We start from the raw sequence: 16,846 nt of genomic DNA, 5'->3' as shown, positions 1-16,846 counted from the left end.
CGTTGATCTTCATTTGAAAGAATCCATTTGCAATTCAAAAAATGCCATAAGAATTGGCATCACTTATCAAATTAATCTAAGACCTGACTAGATTTAATAAAAAATTTATTTTTTTATTAAAACTGCACTTTAAATTTTTTTAAAGAGAAAATTAGATAAGCTATCTAATCCACGACTTTAACCTTCAGATAGTGTCTTATAACTATAACAAAAACTACCTATTGATTAATGATTAAAAATAAGATTAGGAAAATAAATAATAATAAACTACAACTTAGTCCATGTAGTTTATCAAATAATGAATTAATATTTAATAAGCATTTGGTTGTACTTTGTTTCAACAAAACACTTCTTTATCTCATCAATCTCTCCATATTATCTATTTTTATATATTTCTAAAAAAACATGAAATAAATTGGAAAATAACATGTAAAAGACAAAAATATGTTAAAGTATAAATAGATTTTAAAACACGGGGATCAAATATATTTATGAAACCACGAGGACTAACTAATTAGTTTTGATAAACTAAAGGGACCAAGTTATAATTGACTCAAATAATAGAAACATGAAATATATAGGAAAAATTGGAAGAAACCATCACTAGATCTTTTCACTCTAAATTTCAAAGCTGACTTCCTTTCTGGCTCACTTTCTTTCCTCCATGGCACATGTTTCAAATCACACGATATTATGGTCATCAGCATCTTAACCAAAACCCTTATTCTACTTAAGGAGGACAATAGCGGGATAGAACAGAAAGAATTAGTTTGCTATTGTACACTAAAAGTATGGTTTAAAGTGGGTTTCACCCAATTGGTTGACACAAATTGTGCTTATTTTTACTATCAGAAAATACTTTTGCAAAAATTTAAATTTTTTTACTTCAAATTAACTTTTTTTTATATACTAATATCAAAAATAATTTTTTTTAAATAATATTATTTTAATAATTTAATAAAAAACACTTTTAAAAAACAAAGGAGCTACATTTGATTCTGCACAGCCTTGATGGCCAAGGAAAGTTTGTGTGGTACAAATGGTTTTCATGTATGTGGCTGGTGTGAGTTCACGTCGATCATGCTGGGTCTAAGCAAAGTTCAAGAACAAAATGAACTATGTGTTCGATTTCTTCGGCTTAGATAAAATAGAAGTTAAAAACAGCAACTCCAAAGTCAATTTGATACGTTCTTGATGGTCAAGAAATCCTGCAGAATGGAAGTTCATTTATCCCGTACAAATCGCCATCCTGCTCGTCACTGCAACGCTTTAAGCCCAAAGATTTTGATATACCATTAAAGCTTGCCATCGACTCCTCGAGATGCAGGTAATGAAGAAAGCAAAATGAAAAGGTAAGCCAAGGATCGCAGGAACCAAGATAGCATAAAGAAATAAAGGCCATGTGAGCTACCGCGTCTACTAGATGTCTAGGGTTTAGCAACCAAACTGCATCCTGCAAGGGTTACTAATTCTGGAAGGTTAACACTCTTCGGCTAACATAAACTAAGACCTTGTATGATGTGGAACCTCAATCATCCACGAAAGTGCATGGTGGCCATCATTGAGTTTGACTAGCTCGCCCTTCATTGGATCTTCTGCTGATTAATAAACAAAAGTGTCTTGCATTAAGACTAAGCAAATGTTTCGTCGTGCTCCCATGACAACCTCATCATGAATCAAAATATATTATCCTATAATCATGATGGTAAAACTCTGCAGACTCTTTCTCTCAAAGAAGATGAGTGCACCCTTCATTCCTGGCCGCTAAATAGGACCTTGTTGGTACCACTACATTACACAACAATCACCTATAAGGCTATAACCCTAGCTGCAGGTTTAAACCTAGCATGGGTACAATGCAATAACAAGAAACAATGAGATTTGCACGGTCTACTAAGACGGCAAAGCAGTGACAAAGGTATACACTAGTGTGAGTTTTGAACTATGAAGCGTCACATCATGAAACTTTATTTGACAAGGAAAAGAGATAGAAAGGAAGTAATCGAGTAAAAAATAGTTATGAACATTCAACTTTATCAACCTGCATTCTTGAAATAATTCACATGCCATCCAAAGAATATGATCAGTAACACATTGAAGTTGAAACTTTGCACTGTAGCATGATACATACAATATCTGTACTAACTACGAAGCTTGTAGAAGCCAATAAACAAACAGAAAGTAAAATACACAAAGAAATCGTTCTCCTACAGTTATTATCTTTCATTCCTGTACAGCCTCCAATTTTAATTTAATAAAACCGACACTCTTTGCAAGTTGCCAAGTATTGATTTGAATGTAAGCTAGATCAAGGTATCAACAGCTCAATGATAAATTTGTTCCAAATTATTTCATTATAATCCTACAGGTGTGACAAATTGGCTTGGTGATTCTTGCGACAAATAGTTGCTGAGGATCATTTGACTAGTTGGAAGAAATCTAAGTCCATGGTTATATATGTATGTATCTCCATTTGTGCTGCATTTCTTCATGTATCTAGCTATCAATTAGTACACACAGAAAATGTATGCTGATGGTTATTGCAATTTGCAGCTTTCTATGCTGTTGCCAAAAACAAAAAAACAGTAGCTCACTTGCAATCCCGATGGCTGACAGAATTGACTCTTTATCCACTGACTATTCAAATTATGTTCTAAACATGATCCTGATAGTAAATTTTAATTATCTTGGTTAATGACCATCATCCTCCATAAAAATGAAATGCCATTCCCTTGTGTTCAACTCAACTCTTCAAAAAGTTCTTTGCACCATCCTTTTGATCACAACCAACGAAGTAATTCTTTGGAGTCCTCTAGATTCATGAACTGTTTTTAATTGAATATGAAGTTACAGACAACCCATCTCATCCTTTTCTATTGATATCTGCTCTGCCAAAACTTATAACCTATTAGCCTAAGAAGAGTAGTGTCTTGATTACTAGTTTGAGAGAGGATGGAATAACCATCTTGTACAAGTGTCTGGCATTACAAGCTTAAATGAACTATCTGTTACTAAAGCTCACACTTCCAGCAAGGCCCAGCACTTCCAGCAATCAGTTAATCTTCTTATTACAAGATTCATATTGGCCTAAAGCTGAAAGATAACACAAGCCCTATCACCTATATAGAGAATCACCCACTGTTATAATGTTTTCAGTAGCTAAAATCAGGTTTCCATTGCTATAATGCAAATGCAACAGGCATATCTTTTCAGTGCAGGCCTCCTATGTTCTACCTCAGCCCATCCAATGCTGTTATCAAGGTACGCAACAACGATTTCTCTCAAAGAGAAAGCAGGAAAGGACTTGGGAGAAAACAAAATATTTGGTGCTCCCCTTGTATATCTATGAAATGGCAACTAATTATAGCACTTCCATTCAATTACTTTTCATGAGTATAGTGATGAATCAGCCTTTTTTAAGAGTGTACTCAAAATAAAAGGACAACAAAAACAGGGGAAAAAAAAGGACATTCAATGAAACTATAAATTTGAAAGTCTATTTTAACAGCAGATGGCTAACCACCATAAAACTTTAGCCATTGCAGCTGCTGTAGCATGTGTGGGTTCAAGATAGTAAAGAGACTTGAAAAAACATGTAATTTGTCTTTGAGTGCTTACCAGCTGCTAGAGCTCATCATGTGTTGTATTTGTTTCACCTGCCAAAAATAAATACAACCACCGAATTATTACTTGAAAAAATGATACTTTTTTTATATTTTATGGCATTAGCTAAAGCGACCAAAACCATGATTATTATTGTTTTTGCTTTGAAAATGATCGTACTCTTATATTGGTGTCAATGCATAGCTAGAAAAAATAGTTATTCACCAATAGTAAACAAGGTTACATCGAGATTTATTTCATGGCACTAATATTCAAACTTCATGAAAACAGTCATGAACTCACAGGGCAATAGTTCTCATTTGTAAAATCTATCTTATAGCATATAACAGGAGATTACTAGGGAAAAAAATTACAATTAATGAAGAAGAACCAAACGTATCATAATTATGTGTTGTAACTATGGGCTCAGAAGATGGTATACATTATGTGCATATAATTTCATTATATTAGGTTAAAATGGCAAAAAACAATATTGTGCCCCAAAGTTAAGAGATGAACAGGGAGAGAAGTGATCTTAGGCTCTCAATATATAAAAAATCCAGAGAAAAAAAAATAAAAAATAAAAAATAAAAAAAGTGAACACCATTACATGTGATAAAAAACAATATATATATATATATATATAACCTGAAGATACATCTTCAAAGAAAAATGAGATTTCCCTTTGAGCTGATAGGAGAGAGTCTGAACCATGAACACAGTTCTTTTCTGAATCCTGCCCGCACATTGCTCTGATACTGAAAAAACAAAAGAGTCCTGTTGTGAAGCTATGGAGGAGAAAGTCTAATGACAGTGACTTGAGAACCTAACCTTACAAAGCAATGAACGGGAGGGGTTTGAGAAACAGAAGCTTATACGTAAATAACCTGTTAGGATGAGTAATCTTAGCTTTGCATGCATCAGTTGGTCCAATCAAAGTGCGCCAATCAGCAATTGCATTTTCCTTCTCCAAGACCATGACCAAAACTGGACCACTATCAAAAGCTATGAGTCAACATATAACGAAGCAAAAGAATGAGAGCAGATTTCTCCTTCATTCAAACAATAACCAACAGCACGATGAATGTCAACTTGGTATGCAGAATCACAGCCCATTAATACAATGAAATATAACTATTCAAAGTGCAAGGTTCAAGGTTTCAATACATTGCCTAAATGCCTGAAATACACAAACAAAGGCCACAATCTTCTTTGTCTTAGGCATCTGAAATATTCTCAGGAAAATCCAATTCAGAACTTTGCAACTACAGCAATAGAGTTCAGGAAGCTCACCGTAAATTGGTCAACTGAATTGCCCCCAAATAACAATAATAAAAATGAAGTAAAGATACCTTGTCATGTATTTGATAAGACTCGGAAAGAAACTTCTTGAAGAGTGTTCAGCGTAAAAGCTTGAAGCACTGTCTTGGTCAAGTTGAGCGGTAATTTCCCTCAAGATGCTAAACCCATAATCCACAATAACCTCCTTTATCCTTTCAGTGTAATTACCTAGCAATCCATCTGGCTTGATCATAGCTAACGTCTTTTCCTTTTCTTCACTCCCACTGCTTGAAAATAGCCCACATTTCATGAAGCATTCAAGATAACAAAACTAGTAAGCTAAATAAAAACTATATTGTATGATTGCACCAACAAGGACAAGCAAGATTAAACCAATCCGGTCCTCACCAAGGCTCTAACTCTATTACAAAATTTTTAATCGTGAAAAAAAAAATTCCAATATTTTTAAGTTTCACCCTGAAATGGAAACCTTGGCAAGATTAGGTTCATCGATTAAAATAAATATTTCACCAATTGAACAGCTCTAATTACAAAATATAGTAACACAGAACAAAAAGGAAAGAAATGTTTCTCGTACATTTTTACGGTTAGGTTCATAAATAGTTGATACAAGCAAGAACCGTGTTAATCAACTAAAAAGAGGGGGAAACCCTGATTTTTAGTAATTGTTACCTGATAGGGAAAGAGGCAGCGAGCACAAGGAAGAGGACGGAGAAGAAAAGGCGAGGAATCATTTGAAATGATTTGCTATTACTACTTGAAACTGCAAAATGTAAAAATTTATATAAATAATCACAAGCAATTAATACAATAAAAGCAATCTTGCTTATTTGTTATTCATTAACTGTGCATGGATTTTATTTTCTCGGGAAACAAACATACCTGGAATTAGGAAGGAGAAAGGCGGGAAAGAAGAAGAGATTTTTTAGGGGAAAGATTTTGGTCTCCTATCTTTTTGCGGACTGTCTAATTTAACACACCATTCTGTCACTTACGCCCCTCTGTTTTTCGTTTCAAAGGGAGCTATTAAAAATATTTATTTTTTTATTTTAATTTTTTTTTTTAATATTTCAAATTTGATATTAAAAATAAATTTTTAAAAATAAAAAAAATTATTTTAATATATTTCTAAGAAAAAAACACTTTAAAAAGTAAATAAATCACTTAACTTTTTCATATAAAAGATTTTTTTAACAAAATAAATAATTTTATTTTAAATGAAATATAATTAATATTTATAATTAAATTATTCTAAATTTTGATTTTAATGTTTTTATAATAATACTTATAATTTTTTACTACTTAACACAATCTTAATTTTTTTTCAATTTGTCTTTACCTTGTCCTTAATATACTATGGATGCAAATCTAAATAGTTTGGAGAAAGGTTTTACAAATCTGACATGAATATTATGCAAAATGATTGGGCTTGAGTTACAGATTTTCTTCTTATTGTTTTTTTTCTAATGGACTAATAAAACAGATGTTTATACAAAGCAAGTTGCAGCAGCATAATAAACACACAACATTGCATTCTTGAATCCCTGTGTGTCTGGCGACCAGCCACAGCATATTTATCCGCATTCGCAAAGCTCGATGCAGCAGTTTATGCACTCAACGCAAGCAAGGGCAGCGCAGATCTGGGAGAGGACAATAGCGCATTGATTATTCATATATGAACAAGTTTGGATGAAGCACATGCAACAACAGCGATCCACCACCCTGCCACAGCAGTTGGAAGCAGCCTTGAACAGCATCTCGGTTGCTTCAGATGACTTTGTCTCCTCGGTTCCTGGAGGAATGTTCTCAGCTGTCGCGGTCAAGTTGCCGAAGCCAACGCATAGATTCCCCAACATGATTGTCTTCTGCAAGTCCATTTTCTTGAGAGGGTTGATTTTGTTGAATACCTGTTTTCATTAGATATAAGGGGAAATAAACAGATGAGCTTACGGCCTTGCAAATAATCTTCCAAGTAAAATCTGAGGTTAAATTAATGGTTTTAAGAAGAAAAATCATATGCAAGCTTTCCATGTGAGGGCAGTTGAAAATCATCGACTCATGCAAGGCCAAAGTCAGGGTGCTGCTTGATCAAAAAAGCTGGATGATAGATGTCACATCTGTAATTCAAATGGCGATGCTTTTCTGCTTGTCGTGTATAAGGAACTTAGGAAAAAGAATATAGAGGAATTCTTCCAATAATTTAAGAAGCTTGAATATTTAGGAGTCAGGCAAGTGCATACATCCTGTATCAGAATTGTTTCTGGCGCTTTCTCATCTTGAAGAGTCTGATGCAGAACCATAAGGGTGTATTCAGATGGAAACCCAGTTTGTATGCTCATTTTTGCAACCTACAGCGAAGAAGAAGATCGATCGAATTAGGTTTGCATGAAGAAACAATGATTACACACATCACCACAACCACGCAATCCATGCCAACCTACAATGAAGAAGATCAAACGAATTAGCTTTGCATAATTTATAGAAGAATCAGAATCTAAGCAAATTCAATAGCAAACCTTTTGTTCCAGCTCTTTACTTCCTGACAACCATGCATTAGCAGTGAGTAAATCAATTTGTCTCCTTCCAACTACCTGCAGAGTTAGTAAAGAATAGTTAGAGAAGAATGCACCAGAAACAACTTTCTAATTGTGCAAATTTCTTTATAATGGTTTTCTCTAGTGAACTAATACGAGCGCTCTACAAGGTGGGAATTGCTGAGTTGTGAGGGATGGATGCAATCTCATGCTTGAGAACTGAAAACAACTACTTTCTATGAACACCCAAACAGCTAAAGTGGATAACAAAAGAAATGAAGTAATCTGGTCTGAGCATTACAATAGCAATTGACAAGTGTAAGTGTACAGGAAAGCAAACAAGGCAATTGATTTTGTATCATAATTCAACACTGGGGCTAAGCCAGATCCCTTAAGGAACGCTGTTCACGGAGAAAACTTATGCATAATGTAAAGATCATTGTGACACAAGAATGTAAGCGTTCCACCTCCGGGGCATCCCAATAGAAGACAGAACTTTAAGATTCTCCTGTTAAGTATTCAATACATCATCTTTATCCCGAAAGCCGGGGATTCAGAAAAAGGCATTATAAGAGAAACCACAAAGTGCAGTCCTTTAGGTAAAGACTGATTCACGATTATAATCATTCTTGGACAAATTGATTTCTATCTACGATAATCTATCTTGCAACTACTTTCTGATGTTAAGTTCATATTTATTAAATAATGTTGTGTCCTGAAGAAACATTACTCTATCAAATGGCAGATCCTTTGTCTTTTGTGCTTTCAAGTCTATTGTGAACTTTCTCATATCTGCCAAGGTGCCACTTATTTTGACAGGGTCTGGAAAGTTTCCACTATATCTGCCCGATACAATCAATGGGCTTCCACGTGAGAGGTCTGGGATACAAAACGGAAGCAACTGCTAGGAGCTCAGAGAAGACAACATGTCAGAAACAGCCAGAAAAATTGAACAAGACAAAGAGAATCAAAGGCTTCTCTGTTAAAACATAATTATGCTAAGAGAGAGTATGAAATAATCAAGGCAGGATTGACATATAACAATATTCAATATCTTGAATTGAGCACCTCAAGCGAGTCCAGATGTTCCAAAGCATCAACAGTTATATCGGCTAGAATGATTGATGATGCAGTTGTGAATAATTTCTGCATTCGAAAATCAACCGAATCTGGCCAAATAAAACAGCAATAGAGAAATTGAATGTTTAAGAATCTTTTCCTGCTTGGCTTTATAGGGTATTGAGACACAAGGCCTACCGCACCATCAATTACCTTCCAAAAAGCAATTGGAATACAACTAACCTGCATCATAAGCAGTATCAAAGTGACCCCTCCCAATCTGTGCTAGCATTCGCAAGAAATGGTGGTTACAATATGTACCTGAAAAGGTTTTTCCATGCTATAAGGTTCTTTAACAAATTATATAAAAGGTAAGAAGTGGTGTGAGGATGTAGTATATAATTTAGTTTAACATTTTAATATTTGTTAACAACAATGAGAAGATATATGATAACGTCAAAGACAATGTTACTTGGGATACAAGCCTAATGTCCCCTCATTGACATAATCCGCAGGTAAGGATCATGAAAAATGCCCCCTATAAAGAAATTATTAGGGAGGCAGACCAGTTTTCTCTTCGGGGAGAATTACCCAACTCTAGTAATTGATAGAGCAGTTCATTTAAGCTCGTCCAACACAAAGCTGGTAAGCTTGAGCGTCAGGTATGGTTGAGGTCCATTAAGCTCATTATATGTTGAAATCTCGAATATTCAGTTTGATAACAAGACAGATTGAAAAGTATTGTGAGCTGAATTGTGACTTTCAAAACACATTTCCTGTGCGCAAATGTGAGTTCAGTCATCAATTCAGACATGAAGTGTGTGTGTGTACAGGCAACACCCCAAATGACAGAGCAAAGTGATCAAGACAACAGGTTTCGAATAGATAAAGAAAAAGCTGAAACACCAAATATCTCACCTATACCAAATGTACTTATGCGAAGAGAAATTGATCCCCCGCTTGGGAGATAACCTTTTACAAAATTACAAATATCTCTTTCATCTTCAACAGCTCCATCAGTGATGAGGAATATGACAGGAATTGAATTGGTAGTTTCAGCCAACAGCTTTATAGCCTAAAACAAAGCACATTACAAAATAAAATCAATAAGATTCTTGTCACAAGTATCCTGTTAGAGATGTGAACGTGGAAAATGAAGCATCTAAAATATTTTCCAGGTAAATTAAAAAATAAAGAAGAAGAAGAAGAAGCAAATAGGATGGGGATGGAAGGACTCTAGGTAGTGATTTTCATGTTAAACAGCACCAGGTTACTTATAGAGATGGAGGCCCGCAGAGTATAAGCTATAGTTAGCTAATTTATTTTCACATACTAGTTGAGAACTGGATTTAAAAGACATTAAAACAATATGCCAACCGCAATATCAAGATGTTTGAAAGGACACACAGTGAAACATTAGAAATACCTGTTTGAGGGGCCCTAAAATGTTGGTGCCACCATCTGCAGTTAATTTATCATTAAGCCACCGGGTAGCTTCTATTATTGCTTCTTCGGTTGCCTGCTCCATTACTGATGAAAATAGGTAGGTGTCCATCTTGAAAGCTATAATGTTGAAAGAATCTTCTGGGTTGAGCTTCTGAAGAGATGACAATAGTCCATTCTTTGCACTCTCAAAAGGACCCCCTTTCATGCTTCCACTAATATCAATTATAAATATCACTTCCTTCCTGAAAGCCTGCCAGATTCACACAGAAGAAGAAATAACTGATTTAGTAAATTTGAAGCCTTGGTTCAGACTTCTGACTCAAGAATGTTTGGTCCTTTTGAGTTCCCACAGCAGATCAGATCAAAAGCAAAATGAAACTACAACTGATGAAGGCAAGTATTCCTCTAACAAGAACATTTTCTATTTCATTAGCACTGTTTTGTGCCTCGATCAGTTTAGTTTTAGTTTAATTTGCTCTCTTCATATTTGTGTTTGATGGCCACATTCTCCGCCACTTTAGTGCAGCCGCCATTCCAGTGGTGAGAAAAGTTCCCTCCATAACTTGAGCCCAAAAATTAGCAGCATGACTGATTCTTTGTTTTTTAAGAATAGATTATCCACAATGACCACTTATTTTTTGCTGGAATGAAATACGTTAGAAACAAATAATCATGCAGCAGATCAATGGTAATGAACCTTCATGCTCTGGTTGTTTCCAGGAAAAAGATAGAAGCAAAACATCTGTCTGTCATCAATATCTCGTAATAATGGGGACTGCAAAAGCACACCACCAAATAAATCCTTTGAGTAGACCTGTGAACACAGCAGTCAACGACAATAAGTGCTCTTATGGCTCCCTGCATATTTCGTATATTCATAGTATGACCCATTAAATCGATGGCGGTACTATAGAGATAAATATATCTGGGGAGAAAAACAGCAAAGGGTGCGGTGCAAGCAAGGTCTTACATTGTAGGAAAAACTGAAGTCAGCACTTGACCAAGTCAGCACTTCAGCGTCATATAAGAAACCCATTTTACCAACTTCACGCCTTAGCTCCTGTCGAACCATAATCATCACCTCAATTCCTTTGTCGAGCTAACAAAAGCTGATTGAAACATTATGGCAAACAAGAATGGCATACCTTTAGAGCATGACTTGTACTCTTGCATAAAATTTCTTTACCGACACCAGAGCTCACATTTAACAGTATCTTTTCCCTCTTAGAAATCTTCTTGCCAACGGGATTGACAAATGCTGGAAAACTAAATGGTACATTGAGACTGAATTGACCCTCATGATAAAGTAATTTTTGTGACCAAATCACTTTGATTGAGACTGTTGCCCCTCCTTCAACCTGAACAGCAAATTATTTTTCAGACAAATATCTGAGAAACGAGCAATCTGAAACAATTCGCAATCATAACCACAAAGAACATCAAATGCACCAAGGAATCACCTGTGGGATTTTAAAAGTATATACGCTGCCTCTCATTAAACGTCCATTCCCTCCTTTGCTTACTTTTTCTTTGTAATTTGCATCTTCTGCTTCGATCAACTGGCTATGACAAGATCTCCCAGGAACATCAACCTCGACACCTAGAAGTGAACCCTGTTAGCCACATCATGTTTTGCTTGAGAACTTAAAAAAGAAGTTAATTTAAACATTTAGGAAAAGCAAGTAAAAATAGAATTCCACATGTTCTAAAGACGCAAATTAAGCAAAAACATTTGCTGTTCAAGGAAACAATACTACAAGCAAAAAAAAAGAGTTGAATTTCCCGTTGTGCAATCAGCAACGGTACCAGCAACAAGTCGTGTTTTCATGTAGAACCGGCGCGCGTGTATTTTCAAACTGTTCACTTATTTAGATACATAGTAGATTGGTAAAATACAGGACATGTACGAGATATGTTAGGTGTAATGTTATTTCCAACTATACATATGTTAGAAGTGTATTTTTCTTGTTTTTTTAAAAAAAAATTATATTCAAAAATTAAAAAACAAAATCAAAAATAAAAAATTTTCAAATATAATTACCGTAATAATGACAAACACCGCCTAAGATTATCAAACACATATCAAAATTCAAAATCATCTATACTTTTTTATTAGACTTTTGTTATTATCAAATCACTTCTTTCTAACCTCAATCAATTGAAAACCCACCATAACCAACACCTTGTTGGATTTGAACCCAAACAGATCCTTACGACCATCAAAATCTTAATAAAAGCAAATGAACTTGAGGCAAGTTGGCAACTAACACCATTCCAGCTTTTGTTTCTTCTTAGTAATTTTATAAAAAAAAAAAACAAAGAAAAAGGAAAAAGAAATCAAGTGATCATAAACAAAGGAGCAACATATGCTGTACCTGCTCGCCCATGGGAACAGCAATGCGGACATCACACTTGCTATTCCCTTTAATACAATGCACGCGCCACGCGCCGCTAAAACAAACGTTTGCGTGATCAAAACAGCAATCAATCTCCATAGTCACCACTCCATGCATGTGCAACGGTATCAAGGCCGGTGGCTCACACCGCCCGTGAACGTACGGCTGGTAACTCGGTACGTCCGGATTTTCGACCAGCTCCGGCTCCGATACCACCGCATAAGCCATCACCGCTGTCGGAAAGTAACTCTCTGCCACATCTGACGATTTTTCTGACACCGACCGCGTCATCGCTGCCGTTGCCGCCGGAGTCATTTCCTTTCCGTAGTATATTCTCTTGGAAAGACTCAATCCATACTCCACACATGTTGCAAACTCTCTCGCCATGACGCCGCAAGATTTATTGGGCGAAGAAGTTCGTCAGAGCTGTCAGTTATGTTATGTGGAGGTGAGGTTTCTTTTTGAAATGCAGTTGGTGAATGAGAGGGAAGCTGGAAGGAGCTGGAGGACAAAGGTGTGGGGGAATCAATATTTTAACAGTGATAGACCAGTGATCGTTTGACACGTGTGGTTTGGTGGTGTGATTCTTGTTGACTTTTACGAAGGTGGGCGAATGAGTAGACGACAAGTAGGGGACTTCTGTTTTTGGGTTGGGATCTTGTGTTCTGGTAAGTATGTTAGGTTTTCTTTAGAAGCTAGCAAGGACTCGCCAGGTGAAAACTTTCTTTATTTATACGAGAAATTTAGATGGTGATTATTTACAAAAATAAAGACAATAAAAAAATTAATTTTTCAGAGATTGGCTTTTGAAATTTAATTTTTTCAATAGTTTCAAAAGATACAAGACTTTGAATTTAGTGAGCTGTGCATGTTTTGTGGACTATAATATAAATAACATTTTTTAGAAATGAATTTGACTTTTTTTCATAAAAAAATTAGATAAAAATCTCGGTTGAGAATTTCTGAATTTTTAAGATTCAATTGGGAAGTTATTTGAGTAAATAGGGATTCATGAGAAAACTAATCTGGATTGTTTTCTTAAGGAAAATAATGGTTTATGCATATTTTGAATTGTGATTACAAAATTAGATTCTAAAGAAAGATACAATTAAGCTCGTGAACCCAATGACAAAAAACAACTAGTTGTAATATGATACTAGTCGGATAAGTTTTTTTAAATATAAAAAGATATTAAAAACATTAAAAAAAAATTACAGTGTAATTAAACTTCATCAAACCGGTAATCATAAAATCTTATAACTTAATTATTTATCTAACTCGAGTTTTCAATTAAACCACACAGAAGCTAGTCTGAATTAAATCAATTGATTTCATGAATCCAAATACATTCTTAATAATTGGTAAAAACTTGACTTAACTTTTAAAAAAACTTTAAGGTGACAACTTTTAAAAAAAATATTCAGATAATGATAGATTTGATCGATTTCATTCCCCCAGCGACCTGTTTCATAAACTATATTGAGTTTAATAAAAACATTTGTAAACTATTTTTAATTATATAATTAAAATATATGCTCGCAAAATTAAGTATCAACCTAAAAATAAATTTGATAGAGTAATAACCTTATAGAAAGCAAATAAGAATAAATCATGTAGTATATTTCTTAATCAGTTCAATATTGAATGATAAAATTGAGAAAAAAAAATAAAGGACCAAAAACAAAAACAAAAAACATATATGTCTGGTTAGTAAACTGATCAAACCTGTGAACCAAGTAACCCGAGCAAGTACGTTAAATCTATGAATCCGGTTATTGACTATAGTGTGGCTATAATTTATTTATTTTTTAAAAACTATATTTTATTTAATTATATGATAACAAAAATAGACGATCGCTAAATCGAACACCAACCCAGTACTAAAATGTTGAAAAAAATAATTAAAAATGAAAAAAAAGTTAAACTTGTCAAACCTGTAAACCAGGTCAACTAACAAAACCATGAACATGTCCATGAACTTTATAAAGTTTAATAACATGAATTTTACTATTATTATTATTTTTACTGTGTGACAAAAAAAAGACAAAACAAATTCAAGTTTAATTAAAAAAAAACAATTCACTAAACTTGTAAATTGGTGCAACATGAGTTACCTTAATAAACCTCAAAGTTACACTAACCCTATAAAAATATAAAATAAAAATAAGGCTAACGTTATTATTATCGTGATCACTATTACTATCATTATGACTGTTATCATCATCATTGTTATTATTATTGTTGTTAATATAATTGTTACTGTTGTTGTTGTCCTTATTAATATTATTACTATCAATTATCATCATTATTATCACTACTACTATAAATATTATTATAATTACAATTATAATTATTATTATTACAACTACTATTATTATAATCATTATTATTACTATTAATAGTATTGATACTATTATTGTTGTTGTTGTTATCATCATCATCATCATTATCTATATTATTATTACTATCATCACCACAATTACTGATGTCATGACCACCCTAACCATTATAATAAACTATTACTATTACTATTATTATTATTATTATCATCATCATCATCATTACTATTATCACCACCACCACTACTATCCTAACAACCTTTTATTACCACCAATATTATTATTATTGCTATCATTACTATGCTACTAATACATTATTACTATTACCATTACTGTTGGTAGTAGTATTAACATTATTATCACAATTATTACTATTATTAATATTTTTATCATAATTATTATTGTCATGAAAAACTATTATTATTACTATAATTATTATCACTATTAGTAGTATTGTTAGTATTATTAATGGTTTCATCATTACTATTACCACTATTATTATTATTATCACTATTATTATTATTACAAGTATCATCATCATCATCGCAATTATTACTATCATAATAAACTATTATTATTACCACTATTATTAACATTATTATCACCATTACTAGTGTTATTAGTAATATTGTTGTTGTTGTTGTTACAACTACTATAATGATGATGATGATCACTATTATTATCACAATCATTATTGTTATTAATATTGTTATCATAATTAACACCATCATAATCATTATTATTATCATAATAAATTATTATTGTTACCATTATTATTACCACTATTATCATTATTAGTAGCAGCATCAGAGATATTATCATTATCATTATCATTACTACTACTACTACTATTATTATTATTACAATTACCATTTTTCGTATTATTATTGTCACTATTAGTATCACTACTACTACTATTAAAATAACAAAAATCATAAACTTGATTTGAATGATAAAATTAAAAACCATAAAAATATGACAAAAAAAGCAAAGAAAATAAATAAAAAGTCATCAACGGTGATCTAAGTAGATCACACTTGCTACTAGAGACAAGTTATGAGTTCAAACGATAGGTTAACCGGTTAAAAATTAATATGTGTATGTGTGTGTTAATTTTAATATTTTACATTGTTAAAAAAATGATTGTATGTAAAAGAAAAAATTGCATTGTTCATATATTTTTTTATTTAGAAAACCTGTAAAGAAAAACTATAGATAATTTCCAAAACATGCTTTTCAAACTCATTACAAATTTAAAATTTTAGAAAAAACTATTTTAAGTTTTTATTTCTTAACTCCAGTTTTAAATTGAAATATTATTGTTTTTATTTTGAACAAACTTTAAATGTTTCAACATATAATCTAATCATAGTTTAACTAGCTATTTATAAGACTGGCCACGGTCCAAATTAAATCATTCTCGTTTGATGTCCCCCTTGATTAAATTGTTTCCATAAATAATCCTTAATTTCCATACTTGCTATTTTAGTCCCTATATGCGCGATTGCGATACAAATAGCTCCACGTAAAAGAAAAGAAAGCAGAGAGGGAGAGGGGAAGAACGTGAAAGGAAATGCCTAATTTCGTCACAGCACTCGTAATCTGCAGTTGCACGCGTACGCGGGGGCGCGTCAATCTCATAAGGTTAAATAGCAGGGCAAGTGTTTCGAAACTGTCGTCGATTTTAGGGTGGTCCAAGGTCTACTCGCAATAAATTCAATGAACACTTGGTCTTACACACTTACCCTCGTCTCCACCACTGGTTAATTATCCTGTGAAAGTGCTACCTCAACAGTCTGGGATGCCGACTAATTGTATTTTTTAATTTTTTAGTTTTTTTTTACTTTTAAGTTAAATTTTCTTTAGTATTTTAGATGGTTTTATATGCTAATTCTTAAAATAAAATTTTAAAAAATAAAAAAATATATTATTTTAATATATTTTTAAATAAAAAACACATTTAAATACAAAATCTTGAGTTTGATACAATGTATTGAACGACATTGACACGTTCACGACATGTTGTTCTCAATTGTTTTTTTTTTTTTTTACACAAACACATTCATGATGCGGTGGTCAATTTTTGTTCTTTCCTTGAGGCATGAACCGACCCCCAAATTTTGACTAATGCATATTCCCCTGTGAAAAAATGTGCTCGATTTGTGGG

At 33.2% G+C, this 16,846-nt stretch overlaps 2 protein-coding genes across 11 annotated transcripts; both read right to left on the bottom strand.

Annotated features, from left to right (window-relative positions):
• Positions 1-1,102: 1,102 nt before the first annotated feature.
• On the bottom strand, positions 1,103-5,916 carry LOC7471666 (probable nucleoside diphosphate kinase 5). Of its 7 annotated transcripts, none has more exons than XM_024596995.2 (7): positions 5,788-5,864; positions 5,578-5,668; positions 4,956-5,171; positions 4,491-4,598; positions 4,252-4,361; positions 3,619-3,656; positions 1,103-1,788 (listed from the first exon to the last, which is right to left on the bottom strand). In XM_024596995.2, exons 2-6 carry the CDS (start codon positions 5,637-5,639, stop codon positions 3,625-3,627), a joined length of 528 nt encoding a protein of 175 aa, XP_024452763.1. In that variant the 5' UTR covers positions 5,640-5,668; positions 5,788-5,864; the 3' UTR covers positions 1,103-1,788; positions 3,619-3,624. The 7 variants fall into 7 exon arrangements, with proteins under 7 accessions (XP_024452763.1, XP_024452765.1, XP_024452762.1 ...); XM_024596997.2 differs by having other exon boundaries at positions 1,103-1,598; XM_024596994.2 differs by having other exon boundaries at positions 1,103-1,595.
• A 377-nt stretch (positions 5,917-6,293) lies between these two features.
• On the bottom strand, positions 6,294-12,865 carry LOC7475682 (uncharacterized). Of its 4 annotated transcripts, none has more exons than XM_006385459.3 (13): positions 12,320-12,861; positions 11,405-11,557; positions 11,090-11,302; positions 10,915-11,004; positions 10,642-10,758; positions 9,925-10,194; positions 9,417-9,573; positions 8,742-8,819; positions 8,508-8,608; positions 8,170-8,343; positions 7,422-7,496; positions 7,146-7,253; positions 6,294-6,812 (listed from the first exon to the last, which is right to left on the bottom strand). In XM_006385459.3, the coding sequence occupies exons 1-13, from the start codon at positions 12,725-12,727 to the stop codon at positions 6,480-6,482; spliced, it is 2,277 nt and encodes a 758-aa protein (XP_006385521.1). In that variant the 5' UTR covers positions 12,728-12,861; the 3' UTR covers positions 6,294-6,479. The 4 variants fall into 4 exon arrangements, 3 of the variants coding, with proteins under 3 accessions (XP_006385521.1, XP_024452311.1, XP_024452312.1); XM_024596543.2 differs by having other exon boundaries at positions 8,170-8,340; positions 12,320-12,860; XM_024596544.2 differs by lacking the exon at positions 12,320-12,861 and adding an exon at positions 11,751-11,847 and having other exon boundaries at positions 11,405-11,544.
• Between the last annotated feature and the right edge of the window lie 3,981 nt (positions 12,866-16,846).

This window comes from Populus trichocarpa, chromosome 3 (assembly GCF_000002775.5).
Source record: "Populus trichocarpa isolate Nisqually-1 chromosome 3, P.trichocarpa_v4.1, whole genome shotgun sequence".
In the NCBI taxonomy this organism is placed as follows: domain Eukaryota; kingdom Viridiplantae; phylum Streptophyta; class Magnoliopsida; order Malpighiales; family Salicaceae; genus Populus; species Populus trichocarpa.
Note: the sequence above shows the minus strand (reverse complement) of the source record. Positions and strands in the feature narration are given on the sequence as shown.

What these genes read in the sequence shown, in the direction of transcription:
- LOC7471666 (XM_024596993.2), bottom strand. Translation starts at nt 5,639, where the DNA reads ATGATTCCTCGCCTTTTCTTCTCCGTCCTCTTCCTTGTGCTCGCTGCC. An exon ending in GCTGCCTCTTTCCCTATCAG is followed by an intron (nt 5,172 to 5,577) that starts GTAACAATTACT and finishes GCTATTTTCAAG; the next exon opens with CAGTGGGAGTGAAGAAAAGG. An exon ending in AAGATTACTCATCCTAACAG is followed by an intron (nt 4,362 to 4,490) that starts GTTATTTACGTA and finishes TTGTTTTTTCAG; the next exon opens with TATCAGAGCAATGTGCGGGC.
- LOC7475682 (XM_006385459.3), bottom strand. Translation starts at nt 12,727, where the DNA reads ATGGCGAGAGAGTTTGCAACATGTGTGGAGTATGGATTGAGTCTTTCC. An exon ending in ACTTCAGTTTTTCCTACAAT is followed by an intron (nt 10,759 to 10,914) that starts GTAAGACCTTGC and finishes CTGTGTTCACAG; the next exon opens with GTCTACTCAAAGGATTTATT. An exon ending in TGATACTGCTTATGATGCAG is followed by an intron (nt 8,609 to 8,741) that starts GTTAGTTGTATT and finishes TTATTTGGCCAG; the next exon opens with ATTCGGTTGATTTTCGAATG.